The 14,628-nt window shown below is 36.0% G+C and overlaps 2 protein-coding genes across 2 annotated transcripts in view; one reads left to right on the forward strand and one right to left on the reverse strand.

Moving 5' to 3' along the window:
• Positions 1-14,628, forward strand: part of LOC134838937 (kalirin-like) — a 364,473-nt gene that overhangs the window by 113,290 nt on the left and 236,555 nt on the right. The window lies entirely within an intron of this gene.
• On the reverse strand, positions 868-9,253 carry LOC134838958 (retinal dehydrogenase 2-like). The gene is made up of 3 exons (XM_063854329.1): positions 8,868-9,253; positions 8,176-8,391; positions 868-1,212 (listed from the first exon to the last, which is right to left on the reverse strand). The coding sequence occupies exons 1-3, from the start codon at positions 9,207-9,209 to the stop codon at positions 1,024-1,026; spliced, it is 747 nt and encodes a 248-aa protein (XP_063710399.1). The 5' UTR covers positions 9,210-9,253; the 3' UTR covers positions 868-1,023.

Raw genomic sequence — 14,628 nt, forward strand, 5'->3', positions numbered from 1 at the left:
AAGTATAGTGCAAGCGAAATCGAAAGCCAAACAGCGATAAGGCTAATTTTAGCCAGAACAAATTTTGAGCGTGTTCCTTCATTCATCGACTGGAAAAAAAACTTCACCGAAACATGACTTCACGTACACTTTTGGGAAAATGTGCCAGATATCCTTTTTGGGCATTTTAGAAAAATTGACTCAGAGGTGAACCACATCCCTTTCACTAACATGAATTCATTTCAAAAATGAAACTTTCATTTTTGAAATGAATTCATGTTGGTGAAAGGGATGCGGTTCACCTCTGAAGTTCAACCATTCATTCCAAAGAGTTAAAAAAAATTTGTAATCAGATCTATAAACTTACGATGATAAGGTAAGACATCAATCTCTCACGTTACGCACCAACAAATTCGCCCACATTATTCCTTTGCAAATAAATCTGGTCCCAATAGTAACAAAATTGAAGTTTTTCAGAGAGTGTACTGCAATCAAAATTTACTATTTAAGATTGGATTAGTCGACGTGAATTGATTGCCCTCAAATAGTGCCGAAATGACTTTTTGGATGGTGGTACGTTTTTTTTCGGCTGTGATTGCCTGCTTTGATCTCAGGCAACGAGCAGAGATCACAGTACGTCACCGATTTCTCAATTAAAATCCGAAAGGACCTAGACAAAAGTTTTTGCTGCTACTCGAGACTCGAGTCGATCTTTAAAATCTCAATTCGTAGGCAACACATTCAATCAATGTGAGAAATTTGCCGCTTAAATTATGCCTACCTTAACGTAATGATGCTTCTCAAAACTCATTGAAAGTCGCGTATAGATTTATTAGCCTTCTCCGTGACCACCCTTAAACAGATGATTATCCTGACTATCGAAGAAGAAACGTAAAGAGCTGATTCTTCATAGCAATTAAGAATGATTCCATCATGATACATTTCAAAGGTAGCACACACCTTTTTCTGCTTTAAATCAATATGTCATATAGTTTGAGTTTCACTATTTGGATAAAGTTTCAATGATACGTGTCCACGTGCAACTCAGTTAATCTTCTGGGGCACTTTCAAAATGACAGTTTTTGTTTCCAAGTAATTGTTCAGAGACTCTTCTCCGTATTCTCGTCCTATTCCGGACATCTTGAAACCACCAAAGGGTGTGTTTGCTTCTCCTGCATTGTAGCAGTTAATCCATACAGTTCCAGCATCGATGCTGCTAGCCACAGTGTACGCCTAAATATTTCACTATTAATATAAATCATCAAGCGAACGCGCAGAAACTTGCAATACAGACTAACATATCTTAGCAAGCAAGTGGATTAACATATCTTAGCAAGCAAGTGGATAGAACAGGAAAAGGAAGCGAACAAGTCAAAAAAAACTATTTACGTTCGTCTTCCTGATGTACATTTGGGAGAGAACGAATTGAATCACCTTCATAAGCGTTAAAAAGCGCTCAGAATTTTTTTACTGGGGCCGGCACTTCGACGAAAACAAAAATGTTACCACAACTAAATTTAAGCCAAGAACACTTGCTCTCAGAAAAGAAAAGAAGGACAAAAAGGTCAAAATCGGCGCCAAATATGGCACTTTTGGACCACTTTTTTCTACCGCAATTTGATATTTCCAACAATAAGAAACTTTATTAACACAGCCATCAGCTAGTTTGTAAAGTCTTATTTTTGAACAGTTTTAAAGCAAAAAAAAGAACCTTGAAATGTTTTGAATATAGCCAACAGCCAGTTGGAAAAAAGGCAATGAACGCAAGGGAAACAGAAAAAAACTGACGTGTTTTTTTAACTTCAAAATAAATACTATATGGTCTTAAAGCTCTTTGAATTTCAAAAATAAATTATGATTGACACCTTTTTGATAAAAATAGCTTAACTTGAGAAGACTTAAGTGAAAATTGAAATTTAAGCGAGAACAAATTTTAAGGCTTTTATGTCGGGAATCAAAGTCACTATTATTCAAGATTAAAATTTCCAATGTACTTCAATTCGTGCTCATTCTACTAGCCGTCACTTACCCTGCACCCAAAATACCCAATATCCACGACCCAATCATGATTTTCTTCAAGGAAACTCAAGACGTTAAGCGTAAACTGCTACCTGTTCGACCTGACATAACATCCGGCCATTACCGTTAATTGTAATATACTGGTTCTCTATCTTAAACCTATCTTCATTTTTTTTGTAAAAGATCTTTCCTGAGATTCAAAAATCTATGAAAACATTTCTGAATTTAATTGTAAAAGTACCTTATCGAACGAATTTCAAACAAACCTGCAGAACAAGTATTGCAGAAAACCGCAGAACATACAGGGAGTCAATGGGGTCAATATTCAAGTTGATATCACAAAACTGCTCGGTAGCTTTTTTGTTACGACTTTCAAAGAAAGTGGAATATTTATGCTTAGTGTGTTTTTTTCAGTCAATTTTTGGCGATCGAAATAATAGTTTTTTAAATAAGCAATTTATTACACCATTAAAAATATCAAATCACTGCAATAAAACTTAAAAAGTCATTTTACCTCCGATCAATTTTTGTAAAGTTCTGGGAGTTTAAAAATTGCCATTTTGGCCATGCTCTGGACTACGAATGTGCGCTTTGAATATTTTATTCATAATGCAGAAAATGTAACGCAAACTACTGATGCGTGACAGTTTGCCCGAACAAAAAATTGTTCCAATTGAATTTAGGCCAGCTAAGCTAATCGGTCGTAATAATTTGATAACTTGAAATTTTACACTTGATCTTTGATATTGTCCAAAATTGACAGTTTTCAATATTTCCTTTTACCAAAAACGAATCGATATGGCTAAGGGGCAGTCAGAATTTTCAAGGCTTTGCCCTGATATACGAGCAGTCTTGTTAAGCATTAAAACCGAATTGAACGCTGTCTGCATCACTTGAAGCTTAAAAATTGAAATGTGTGTTATCAGTCATTTATATAACTATCTCTCATCAATGGAGTGAAAATTCAATTTGATATCACAAAAATTTTTGGTAGGTTTTTAAGCATTAAAACGCAAATGAACGCATCTGTATCATTTGAAGACCCCCAACGCTGCAAAATTTTGTTATTTATGTCATTTATTTTACCAAAATTAACATTTTGCTGAAATCAATTTTACAACTTACTGAAATATTTTCAAAAACAAACAACTTTCTCATCAAAACAATACAATCAAAATTCTAAAATCAAGTAATCGATCAAAACCTTGAATTTTTTTATGAAGCAAAAAGCTAGAAAAAATTTCATAGCGAAGAGAATCTAAGCGCAGTAAATAAAAAACAAGACTACTTGTAAATCAGGGCAAAGCCTTCAATGTTTCGACTGCACTTTAAGGTCGATTTAAAAGTTTTTTTGATTGAAAAAATGCGTCAAAACAAAAAATAATATTTTTTTCTTCTTTTTATCCCACACACGATAATTAAAATTATGAAGGCATGTATTAAGCGTCTTGTGTCAAAATAAAGCAACCAAATGAATTGCCTCAACTCAATTAAGATCGCATTAATCCGCCGCTTACCCGTATTACAAGAACGCAATATATTGCCTGTTAAATGTCCCAAGTTCGTCGTTAGCAATTTTCAAACTTCCATAGCTTAACAAAAAGTTATCGCATCTGAATATCTTTCAGATGGTATAGAAAATTTCCTCAAAATTGGCTAATTATAAAATCGAAAGTTGAATGAATAAAAACCCAACCAAGAATAAGTGTTCCGCATTTTCTTCAAAAGTCGGAACAATGATAGTAAACAACTGATTCTCGCACTTTCCATACGCGCACGCAATATTGCTATTCCTCGTTGATACAATCAATACTAATTTTTGTAAGCAATTCTAATTTTAAGTTGACTATATGAAAGATTTGAAATTCGCAATAAACAATGCCTGGCTGTATTACAATTTTGACGACTTAATTAATAAGTTTGAGCTTAGCTCCTGTAACTTCTCAATTCAATGAGAGAGAAAGCGGATTATTTTTTTTCTATCTTTTCTAAATTTAACTACCTGTTCTATGTTTAATTCGACGACTTGATTTTTTTTAGCAATTCCCAAGACACCAAAGATACTTATATCTGCAAACATAGCCAACATACAGTTGGAAAATAGTCAATAAACGCTATTAAGCGGAAAAATTATTGGCTTTTTTTTGAATTTTTTTTTTAAATGGATGCCCTTAAAATTCTTTGAATTTCTAAAAAAAAGTACACTTTTTGATATATTAATCCATTATGCAAAAACTGAATGTTTAAATAATTTTTGTGTTTCGCTGGAAAATCTGACACAGAGGAGAAGCTGCGCTACGCACCATTTGCGATCGATATAAAACAAGAAAAAAATAGAAAATGTCAAAAAAACTCGATCTATCAAAATGTTTCGAGGCAATAAAATGTGAAATTAGCAACGGAAAAAATTTACCAAGCTGTAACAAAGCCGGAAATACCTGTAACAAAGCCCGAAAAAGAACAACGAAAATTAAGACTTTTAAAAAGGTAGCAAATCCACCTCGCCCTCAACACACAAAAGCAAACAATCGTCAAATTAAACATATGAGGCAACTATGCCAATATAAAATTGGCAGAAACCATTTAAGACGAAAAACAAAGAAAAACAAAAACAACAAAGAAGCCAAAAAATACAACAAATTCAGATACTAATAAAAAAGCACAACAAGCCCTCAACTTCAAAATACACTGGCACGTGAAAATTATTTTTCGCTGGTCGACAAATGCAAAATGAAGCCACTAAATTGATATAATATAGACCGAAACCAATTTAGCCGAAAGAAGGAAAAGAAAAACAAAAATGCCAACAAAAACTGTCGTCATGTAAACTATAATTTCCATTAAGATTTTAACAAATTGCGCGGTCAAAATGTGAGAATAAAAACTGCCTTTCTTTTGAAAAGGTTCAATGCTAGTTAACGAAGCCGATAAAATATAACCCAATTCATTTCTACAGAAAAAAAATTCAGCCAAAAAATGATACAAATCAAGAAATTACAAACAGCCAGCAGAAATAAATTAACACACTAAAAGCAACTGCAATGTAAATTTCGCATAGCAAAAAAAACTCAACGATTTGGCAACTAAGTCGACAAAACATAAGCAGACATATAATAGGCCGATATTTTTTTTGAAATGGAAAATTTCCCGTTTGAAAAAAAAACAATGTCTGGTCAGATTCCAACCCAGGTACTTTGCCGTACCAGGCGAATTTGTTACTTCCAGGCTAAGTTGGCCGGGAACGCTAAGAATTATAAATTGTTATGAAACAAGGTACCAATAGAGATGAGTCCAGAACTACACTACAGATGAGTCCGGTGAACAAAGTTTTTGGAAAATGTCTAGTATTTACGGAAAAAAGTATAGTGCAAGCGAAATCGAAAGCCAAACAGCGATAAGGCTAATTTTAGCCAGAACAAATTTTGAGCGTGTTCCTTCATTCATCGACTGGAAAAAAAACTTCACCGAAACATGACTTCACGTACACTTTTGGGAAAATGTGCCAGATATCCTTTTTGGGCATTTTAGAAAAATTGACTCAGAGGTGAACCACATCCCTTTCACTAACATGAATTCATTTCAAAAATGAAACTTTCATTTTTGAAATGAATTCATGTTGGTGAAAGGGATGCGGTTCACCTCTGAAGTTCAACCATTCATTCCAAAGAGTTAAAAAAATTTAGTAATCAGATCTATAAACTTACGATGATAAGGTAAGACATCAATCTCTCACGTTACGCACCAACAAATTCGCCCACATGATTCCTTTGCAAATAAATCTGGTCCCAATAGTAACAAAATTGAAGTTTTTCAGAGAGTGTACTGCAATCAAAATTTACTATTTAAGATTGGATTAGTCGACGTGAATTGATTGCCCTCAAATAGTGCCGAAATGACTTTTTGGATGGTGGTACGTTTTTTTTCGGCTGTGATTGCCTGCTTTGATCTCAGGCAACGAGCAGAGATCACAGTACGTCACCGATTTCTCAATTAAAATCCGAAAGGACCTAGACAAAAGTTTTTGCTGCTACTCGAGACTCGAGTCGATCTTTAAAATCTCAATTCGTAGGCAACACATTCAATCAATGTGAGAAATTTGCCGCTTAAATTATGCCTACCTTAACGTAATGATGCTTCTCAAAACTCATTGAAAGTCGCGTATAGATTTATTAGCCTTCTCCGTGACCACCCTTAAACAGATGATTATCCTGACTATCGAAGAAGAAACGTAAAGAGCTGATTCTTCATAGCAATTAAGAATGATTCCATCATGATACATTTCAAAGGTAGCACACACCTTTTTCTGCTTTAAATCAATATGTCATATAGTTTGAGTTTCACTATTTGGATAAAGTTTCAATGATACGTGTCTACGTGCAACTCAGTTAATCTTCTGGGGCACTTTCAAAATGACAGTTTTTGTTTCCAAGTAATTGTTCAGAGACTCTTCTCCGTATTCTCGTCCTATTCCGGACATCTTGAAACCACCAAAGGGTGTGTTTGCTTCTCCTGCATTGTAGCAGTTAATCAATACAGTTCCAGCATCGATGCTGCTAGCCACAGTGTACGCCTAAATATTTCACTATTAATATAAATCATCAAGCGAACGCGCAGAAACTTGCAATACACACTAACATATCTTAGCAAGCAAGTGGATTAACATATCTTAGCAAGCAAGTGGATAGAACAGGAAAAGGAAGCGAACAAGTCAAAAAAAACTATTTACGTTCGTCTTCCTGATGTACATTTGGGAGAGAACGAATTGAATCACCTTCATAAGCGTTAAAAAGCGCTCAGAATTTTTTTACTGGGGCCGGCACTTCGACGAAAACAAAAATGTTACCACAACTAAATTTAAGCCAAGAACACTTGCTCTCAGAAAAGAAAAGAAGGACAAAAAGGTCAAAATCGGCGCCAAATATGGCACTTTTGGACCACTTTTTTCTACCGCAATTTGATATTTCCAACAATAAGAAACTTTATTAACACAGCCATCAGCTAGTTTGTAAAGTCTTATTTTTGAACAGTTTTAAAGCAAAAAAGAACCTTGAAATGTTTTGAATATAGCCAACAGCCAGTTGGAAAAAAGGCAATGAACGCAAGGGAAACAGAAAAAAGCTGACGTGTTTTTTTAACTTCAAAATAAATACTATATGGTCTTAAAGCTCTTTGAATTTCAAAAATAAATTATGATTGACACCTTTTTGATAAAAATAGCTTAACTTGAGAAGACTTAAGTGAAAATTGAAATTTAAGCGTGAACAAATTTTAAGGCTTTTAGCTGAAAAAAAACACCACGACCTATATAAGAGTCTTCACTACATTACCGAATCTTTATAAAACTTATCTTATTTGAGAAAACTGGATCAATACAATTTTTTCCACCATAAAATCTTGAAATTTGAAACAAAAGTTTTCACATCTTCAGCACCACTTGCAATTTGTTACAGGAAGTTAATTTGCCGGGTCTAGGACAACAGGCCGACGGGACTTTAAGCCGAAATTAAAATTTTACAAGCACCTCAAAACACTATTTTATCATCTGTAAAACGTTGCTTTTCAAAAATTTGGGCATGTTTAGTCCATAATAAGCGTTATTCATTCCAATGCACCACTTCTGTTTGGCATCCATTAATAACATCAGCAGGTTTTTTAAATGCATAAATTATAAACATGAAAAATGCCTGCAACCATGTTTTACTTTTCAACTTTTCTAAACATCATTTGGAGGCTTAAATTTTATGAAAACGCCAATAACCAGTGAAGAAAGATCATGAAATTCGGAAGTTCTTCAAAAAGTTTTCAAATTAATCATATTTCACGACTTTTTAATGAACTATTCGGCTTGAAGTCCCTAATTTTACGATTCGGCTAAAAGTCCCGTCGGCTTGATGTCCGGCACCAAATTTGCCTTCCTTTTAGCAAATCAATTTCAATTGAAAACCGAATAAATTTATGCGTGGAAAACTTGAAAGATTTTCCTGAAAGAAAAACATACGACCTAAGTAAGCGTCCTCACGTCGTTCAATAACACTCAATCAATAAGATTGTCTTTTACATCTATCAGTCAATACAACAGTACAAATTCAATTGATAAAAGGTAACCAATATCCTCATGAAAACAGTCCAAATTATAGCATTTAAGAACTCGTCATTTTTGCGAATTGAGTGTTTCACCTTGTCAATATCTTTCGTAAAAACAGCACCACCCAGTCCGTATTGAGTGTCATTGGCCCTCTTTACCACTTCGTCCAGGGTCTTGAACTTGAATATGGACTGGACTGGTCCGAATATCTCCTCCTTGGCTATCCTCATTCCGTCCTCCACATCTGCAAACACAGTTGGCTCCACCCAAAATCCAGACTGATCCATAGATTTGCCACCGAACACAACCTGAAAAGACAGCAAAAGACTAACTGCTTATCAAACTCACAATCTCAGCCTTGACTAACCAGTGGCACTTTCTCAAATTAGACTTACCTCAACTATAAAAGTTAAAAGGCTACTAAGGGTAAAAATTCGATAATCTACTTTGATAATTTGGCAAACAGTTTCAGCAGCGCAGCCGATTTTTTTAAAAGGAAAATGCCATTACAAGCTTTTCTTGCAATGTTTTGACATAGAACTTTTCAACCAGAATGGGGGCCGAGTCGGTCGCCTACTCCTGGCATGCAACTGGAACACCTAAATTTAGGGCGGTTCTGAGATTCTATGAACGTATTATCCTCAGGAAACTTTTCTTGATCATCATTTTGTAATTTGAAAAGATATCATTACTTTTTCACGAATTTGTTTGCCTTAAAGTTTGTTCATCACTGAATAGTTTCTTTGTGCATATAGTTTAGAATAACAACTTATACAAATCAAACCTTGGCTCCCTCTTTCTTCCCACTTTCAATCAAGTCGAGAATCTTCCCTTTCTGCTCGCTGTCAATCTGAGGTCCATGCTGAGAGTCATCGTTCATTGGACTCCCCACAGTTCTGGTTTCGGCCAACATCTTCGAAATTTCCACAAATTTATCATAAATTCCTTCTTGGACGAAAGTCCGCGTTCCCGCACAACAACATTGACCCATGTTCGTCATAGCTGCTTCCTGCGCTACACTAGCTGCGTATTCTAAATTGTCATAATCGGAAAAAATGATGTTGGGACTTTTACCGCCCAGTTCAAGTGTCACTCGTTTCAAGTTGGAGTCGCCCGAGGCTTTCATGATCAGTTTGCCCACTTCTGTGGATCCCGTGAAAGTTATTTTGTTCACCTGAAAAGAATCATATTATCAAAATTTCGCATCAAACTCAATTTGCAGGCCCAATTCATTCACATGAAACCTTTTGTTTTTTGCAAAATTCGAATTCTTCGACAAAATTGCCACGAATTGTTCTACAAATATTTATCTGAGATTAGATGATTTCACAATGAACTAAATGCACTTTGACCCTTAGTATTCTAACATGATTTTATGTACTGCCAAACTAACGTTTATTGTTCCGACTTTTTTGCAGATAAATATTGAATTTTCGTGACGCCGTCTGTAGATTTCGAATACTACTAATGATAGCTGGACAACCATCGTACATCGTGCGAACTATTGTTTTTGAATAAGAAAAACAAAACCAAAAACACTAAAGCAACAAAGGCTATTTCCAACTTGCTAGAAAGGGCAAATTCCTTTCACGCAAACATAGCAAAACAATAGCCCAAATCAATATTTTAAAACTTTATTTCGCTGAGAAATCTAAAAGTTGAAATCCACTTTCGAAATTAGAACTCGATCACGTCTTTCGTGACATCTACACGTTTGCTGTTCGATAGTTGAGTTTGCTTTTTAAGCAAAGAATTGAATTGAACTTTTGCCGAGGTTTGCTGAACAATTTTCACACTGAGGCGAAGCTGCGCTTCGCAAACACTTGCGAGAACAAAAGCAGCTCTATCAAATGAAAAAAAAAGAATAAGTAGAAATCAGCCTCGAATAAGCAAAAACTCGGCTATGTCTCCGCTTCGAATCTGCGATCTAGCAAATTTGAGTCTCACGCACTAACCACTAAGCCACGGACGCTTAAATTTCCCAAAAACTAGACACCAATAACACAGCTACATATGCTAATAAATTACCAATTTGATGTGGCAAAAGTAGCACCAAATACAGAAAAGACAAAATTTTGCATGCATTAAATTGGAAAGCATAAAGCCAAATCCTGTATAAATTATGCTTTTCAAAACTTTCTGAAATCGAGCTTTTTATCATTGTACTGCTGTTTGAAACAAAGAACTTTTTTCGGTTCATTTAAGGAATTAAAAATGCATCAGCTGTGTTAGCTTTTTACTAATCAAAGGTCAAAGCACATATCAAACTATACTGCTACCGCAGCCTACCGATTCAAAAAAGCCGCCAAAAATAGCACTTTTATTTCCAACTTAGGTTGAAAAACAAATTCTTTGTTCATGGAATTTAGAATAACAACTAATTTAAATGAAAACTTTGCTCCATCTTTTAAGACCTATCTTTCAGTGTGACCAAATGCCACTAGACTTTGTAGCCTAATTTTTTTAATTAGAGGTAATATTTTTCAGGAATATTTTCTGATGCGGAATTACAATTTGATTTTACTGTTATGAGTTTCCAATCAAGATTAATAAAAATTGAGTCCCGATTAAATAGTATACTTTTTATTAATTTGGGAAGTACACAATGAGATTATAATATAATTAAGCGGAATATAAATAAAATAAAATAATGTTTTCTTGTCTTTGCTAGTAAGTTTTATTGCTGCAAATTTCTGAGCAGTTCTTGTTCGATCGAGAATTGTATCAAGTTTTTGTCTCTCTTTTTTCTGTTGTGTTCTTTTCAGACTTTTTTTCCCAATTCTGTTGTTATTTAGTCTAACTTGTCAAAAGTCAACGCCATAATCTTCAGTCAATTCCAGTATTAGCCCAAAACGATTTTTTTAAATAGTGTTGTTCAATTCCAGATCGCAGTCATAAATGCCTCAGGCTAATATTAATATAAATATAAGTAAAATGTTCTTGGTGGCAAAAATTAACCAAATCAATAGGTCCGCTGCTAGGCGGTAATACCTTCTTTTTTCCCACTTTCAATCAAGTCGAGTGTAATTATCAGAGAGGACGTACAGAAACTTAAATCAACTGAATGCAGCCCAAGCTAAAATTGTTGAATGAGTAAACCAAATAGTTGTAGGTTATTCCCCAGAGCTTAAATCGCGTCCTTGATTCTTCATATTAAACAAACACTGACGTCGCGTGAAAACATGCCGTCTTACGCTTAGGACTTTTACCTTTAAGACCATTTACAATTTCTACCTTAAAGTTTCCGAATAATATATATCATCTTTGAGCTCTTACAAATTCTAAATCTTTATTCATTGACAGTTTTGTGATAAAAACAAACCCAATTGGAGAAAACGGATAAATATTTTCATTAATTATATTTATCTGGGAATTTTCAAAACCAAATTTCATCAATTTTTGAAACTAAGAATCACTCATAATTATCGCGTCATATGAACTTTTGTTATTCGACAACAAAATTTTCCGTCCTTTTTACAAATGAAACTGAATCGAACTTACAAGAAAATCAAAGGACAGCTACGTGTTAATGCGTGATGTCGCTCATTTTTACGCAGCTACTGGTTGTTCTTGTGCATTATTTTGGTTTAACTTTGAGCATTGTTTTGCTTAACTTTGTGCATTGTTTTGCAGACGTTGCCAGTTAGTGTGTAGGTTAGTGTCGAGTTACTGTGTAGGTTAGGGTCCAAATGGGTGATGATGCGTAGTTCAGTAGACTCCTCCCAATTGCCTTGTAAGTAACAGTGAGTGTTTCTTTGGAGCAACCCCAATTAGTGCCGGCAAGCTTATCACAGACCTTATTACAGTGTTCGTTTAAGTTAAGTTGGTTGTCGAATGTAACGCCTAGAATTTATGGGTTTCGGTTGGCAGGTAGCTGGGAGCCGTCGACAATGACATTTGGTTTTAGGTTGAATTCAAGTTGAAAAGATAGATGTAGTAGATTTATCTTTTGAGAGTGATAGATTTCTGTTTGTTAGCCAGGTGGCGAGGTTTTCAAATTATGGATTTAAGGTCTGGGTTAGGTCTTTTAGCTGAGGTCTTGTAACGGATGTAATTAATTAAAACTATGTTTATCTTTATTTCAGATATGGCATTGTCCGTTGTGCCTTAATTTAATATATTGCAAATAAATTCAACAAATGGTAGCAGGAAGTAGTTGAACTGACCTCTTACCAAAACCCTCCAATTCTTGCGGACGCAGTTGATTACAACTGGCGTGCTAAAGTGGAAATTTGGATACTTATAATTGAAGAGAAAGCAGAAAGAACAAGCTTTAGCCGTTGCTTTATCTATGATAGGAAAGTACAGAGAAGTGCCGACAGTTTCACTTGAACAGTTTGATCATGAAGATGGAATGACCAATTTGCTTAGAACTTTAAATGAAAACTTCAAGAAGAACCGGTTGACAGTGCCTACGAAGCCTATCCAGTGCCTGGAATTTTGAAGTATTCCACAGACACAGAGGAAACTTATCGATGTCCAAATGATGCCTAAGTGATGTGTTTCTCAGAGACTCCTGGGCTACGGATTGGCGCAAACAAGGCAACAGAGCCTCGCAAGGCAACCGGAGCACGGCAGTCACAGTCAACAACGTTACGCTAATTGCCACATACCAGCCTCTTTGGAGCGGGGACTTAGCGGTCATTAGTGCGTACAGAGAAGAACTGAACTCCCAGATCATGCAGTGCAAACAACAAAATGATCTTATCATCGGTGGAGATTTCAACGCGTCGATCGGCGAGACAACAGATCGGGAAGAGGACCAAGCAGCTGGTCCACATGGCCTAGGTCGAACGAACCCCGCCGGACACGACCTCTTAAACTGGTGCCATGAGCAGGGACTAGCATGGGGGAACTCTTTTTTTGAACACAACCTCAGAGGTACTTGGCAATGTCCGTCACGAAATTCATGGCATGAGATTGACGGCTTCCTCGTCAGACAGAAAAACCGCAGCAAATGTCTGAAGAGTGTTAACACCGTGACCACAGCCAGAAGCCTATCGGATCATTGGCCAAAATCTCTGACGGGATGGTTACAGAGGCCAACGCCGAGAAGACAACCAAGGGCCCAAAAGAACAACACGAACTGGGAAGCGCTCAAGGACCCCATCACGCGCGCCAAGTTCCAATCTGAAACTGAAAGAGAAACGGAGAAACAGAGTGGGGGAAGATGGACCGAACTAATAGCGGGGATAGCCAAAGCAGGCAAACGTGTCTGTGGCACGAAAGGGAAAGTGGCCCTGAGCCCATGGCTTGACCGACATGAGCGCGAGATAAAAGGGTTCAAAGAGAAGATCACGACGCTGATTAAGAGAGCTAAAGAAGCCAGCACGCAAGAGGGAAAACACCGGTGGACCGTTTTCAGGAAACAAGTTCGGAAACTGTACAAGCTCGCAAAGAAAAAATGGGAAGAAGAGTGGTGGTTAGAAAAAGTGCAGGAGACCGAAACCGCTGAGAGGAAAGGTGAAATCGGGACGATCTACAAGACGCTGAGGAAGATCGGAACGAGAGACTTGCAAACTGTGCAAGAAGAACTTTTCACACAACTTTTTCGCTGGTCGACAAATGCAAAATGAAGCCACTAAATTGATATAATATAGACCGAAACCAATTTAGCCGAAAGAAGGAAAAGAAAAACAAAAATGCCAACAAAAACTGTCGTCATGTAAACTATAATTTCCATTAAGATTTTAACAAATTGCGCGGTCAAAATGTGAGAATAAAAACTGCCTTTCTTTTGAAAAGGTTCAATGCTAGTTAACGAAGCCGATAAAATATAACCCAATTCATTTCTACAGAAAAAAAATTCAGCCAAAAAATGATACAAATCAAGAAATTACAAACAGCCAGCAGAAATAAATTAACACACTAAAAGCAACTGCAATGTAAATTTCGCATAGCAAAAAAAACTCAACGATTTGGCAACTAAGTCGACAAAACATAAGCAGACATATAATAGGCCGATATTTTTTTTGAAATGGAAAATTTCCCGTTTGAAAAAAAAACAATGTCTGGTCAGATTCCAACCCAGGTACTTTGCCGTACCAGGCGAATTTGTTACTTCCAGGCTAAGTTGGCCGGGAACGCTAAGAATTATAAATTGTTATGAAACAAGGTACCAATAGAGATGAGTCCAGAACTACACTACAGATGAGTCCGGTGAACAAAGTTTTTGGAAAAAGTCTAGTATTTACGGAAAAAAGTATAGTGCAAGCGAAATCGAAAGCCAAACAGCGATAAGGCTAATTTTAGCCAGAACAAATTTTGAGCGTGTTCCTTCATTCATCGACTGGAAAAAAAACTTCACCGAAACATGACTTCACGTACACTTTTGGGAAAATGTGCCAGATATCCTTTTTGGGCATTTTAGAAAAATTGACTCAGAGGTGAACCACATCCCTTTCACTAACATGAATTCATTTCAAAAATGAAACTTTCATTTTTGAAATGAATTCATGTTGGTGAAAGGGATGCGGTTCACCTCTGAAGTTCAACCATTCATTCCAAAGAGTTAAAAAAATTTAGTAATCAGATCTATAAACTTA

Source organism: Symsagittifera roscoffensis, chromosome 2, assembly GCF_963678635.1.
Source record: "Symsagittifera roscoffensis chromosome 2, txSymRosc1.1, whole genome shotgun sequence".
Taxonomy (NCBI): Eukaryota; Metazoa; Xenacoelomorpha; order Acoela; family Convolutidae; genus Symsagittifera; species Symsagittifera roscoffensis.

What these genes read in the sequence shown, in the direction of transcription:
- LOC134838958 (XM_063854329.1), bottom strand. Translation starts at nt 9,209, where the DNA reads ATGAAAGCCTCGGGCGACTCCAACTTGAAACGAGTGACACTTGAACTG. An exon ending in GGAAGAAAGAGGGAGCCAAG is followed by an intron (nt 8,392 to 8,867) that starts GTTTGATTTGTA and finishes CTGTCTTTTCAG; the next exon opens with GTTGTGTTCGGTGGCAAATC. An exon ending in TTACGAAAGATATTGACAAG is followed by an intron (nt 1,213 to 8,175) that starts GTGAAACACTCA and finishes TGAAATATTTAG; the next exon opens with GCGTACACTGTGGCTAGCAG.